At 31.4% G+C, this 1,830-nt stretch overlaps 1 protein-coding gene across 2 annotated transcripts in view; it reads left to right on the top strand.

Annotated features, from left to right (window-relative positions):
* LOC107448963 (cytochrome P450 4V2-like) overlaps nt 1-1,830 on the top strand; it is a 45,327-nt gene that overhangs the window by 40,861 nt on the left and 2,636 nt on the right. The window contains exons 9-11 of one of the 2 annotated variants that reach the window (XM_071186388.1): nt 273-446; nt 536-602; nt 1,563-1,742. The exons of the other annotated variant lie outside the window; for it this stretch is intronic. Coding sequence (XP_071042489.1) covers nt 273-446; nt 536-602; nt 1,563-1,742 — 421 coding nt within the window. The remainder of the gene's footprint in view (nt 1-272; nt 447-535; nt 603-1,562; nt 1,743-1,830) is intronic. 2 annotated transcript variants of the gene reach the window in all.

The following is a 1,830-nucleotide window of genomic DNA, read 5'->3' as shown; positions in this document are numbered from 1 at the left end:
TGTCGACGAAATGACCCTGTCGACGAAATGGCCTGTCGACGAAACAACCCTGTCGAGGAAACGGCCTGTCGACGAAATGACCTAGTCGATGAAATGGCCTGTCGATGAAGTGGTGTCGATGAAGTGATTGTCGAGGAAATGAACCAGACCCGATTGAAAGATATAATTACGCATCGTATTAAATTGATTCATTATGTGTGCTACATTTTTTGAAATATTTAATAAGGTAATTTTTTTAATATCAGTAGGTTAGTTTCGAAATTTATTTTTAGGGTTATGATACAACAGCTATGGCAATTTCTTGGACATTATATTTAGTTGGATTATATAGACACGTGCAGATTAAAATACAAGAAGACTTGGATGAAATATTTGAGGGTGATAATGAAAGAGAAATTGAACGTAATGACTTATTGCGTATGAGGTACTTGGAGTGTGTTATTAAGGTATACTTTTAGGTTACGAATTTTCAATTCGAAAATACTGTTATTCTTTAATTGCATTAAGTATATTGCTTCAAATTTAATTGTAATAGGAAACTCTTAGATTATATCCTGCAGTGACTTTCACAGCTAGAGAAGTTAAAGAAAACTTCAATGTGTGTAAGTAAAAATAATTTTATAATTCTAAGTGTTAACCTCAAAATTGTTTCAGAAAAAAAGCATATCTTCTACAAAACATATTAACAAATTTAATGTGCGTAAATTTCCTATAAGCTACAAAAACATACTACAATAGATCGCATATTCAACAAGGAGCAGGGTAAACTGAAAAATGCTCGTTAAAACCGATCTCTGACTATGTCCAAAGTTAAGGTAATAACCAAAAATAAATAAAAACTTAACTTGCTTGAATAGCTTCCAGGTATATGAGAAGTGTAAAAGTTGATTAATCAGCTTTACAAAGTTTTGTTTGATCTCTAAAAGTTTTCTACTAATCTCTAGAAGTCTATTTCTAAATCTGATAAAAGTTTTCTGCTTTTATGTCTTGTGAGTTGATGGCACTCACGCATAAGGAATGGTAGCCTTTTGTTTGAACCTTTGGATCCCGTGCTCTTAAACCAAACACTCAATCACGCTCAAACTAAGAGACCATGGTTGGATTTGCTAAAAATCTTTTAAACTACAACGTTTTCCCCCTCTTTACTTTGTGTTTGAAATTGTATTAAAAAACATAAGTTTAACTATTGTCTTCTTGACTGTATAACTTTTACTTACAGACATAGTGTACACAAACAATTTTAAAAGTACCTGATTGTATTCGTTTCTTTTAAGGGTTCGACACAGGTGAATATTCATAATCATTTATCTGATTTTTGAAACAAAATTCAATTAAATTTGAAATTATTATCTTAACAATTTTTCTTTGGATGAGATCTTTTCTTTCTTAACATTGTACCAGTAAAATTACCATTTTAACATCAATGTAATTTAAGAACTTAACATAATTAGACAATTAATTTGAATTTTTTCCTTAACTCTGCCGAAATCAAAATACCACATTCTCTTCAAACATGTGTTGTATTTATTCATCTATTAAAAACGGTTTTTTTAAATTTCTAGTGGATTACGAAGTCAAAAAGGGGAGCTCTTGCCTTATCTTTCCATTTATGCTTCATAAAGATCCTGAAATCTTTCCAGATCCCGAAAAATTTAACCCAGAGAGATTTTTTCCCGAGAATGCAACAGGAAGGCATCCATTTGCCTATGTGCCCTTCTCAGCCGGGGCAAGGAACTGTATAGGTAGAGTCAAAAGTATACTGCCTTAAAAAAGGAAAATCAATCTAAGCGACAAAAAATTCAAAATTGATATATATATATTTGTATATTT

Source organism: Parasteatoda tepidariorum, chromosome 10 (genome assembly GCF_043381705.1).
Source record: "Parasteatoda tepidariorum isolate YZ-2023 chromosome 10, CAS_Ptep_4.0, whole genome shotgun sequence".
NCBI classification, from domain to species: Eukaryota; Metazoa; Arthropoda; class Arachnida; order Araneae; family Theridiidae; genus Parasteatoda; species Parasteatoda tepidariorum.
This window is presented reverse-complemented; position numbering and strand designations above follow the sequence as displayed.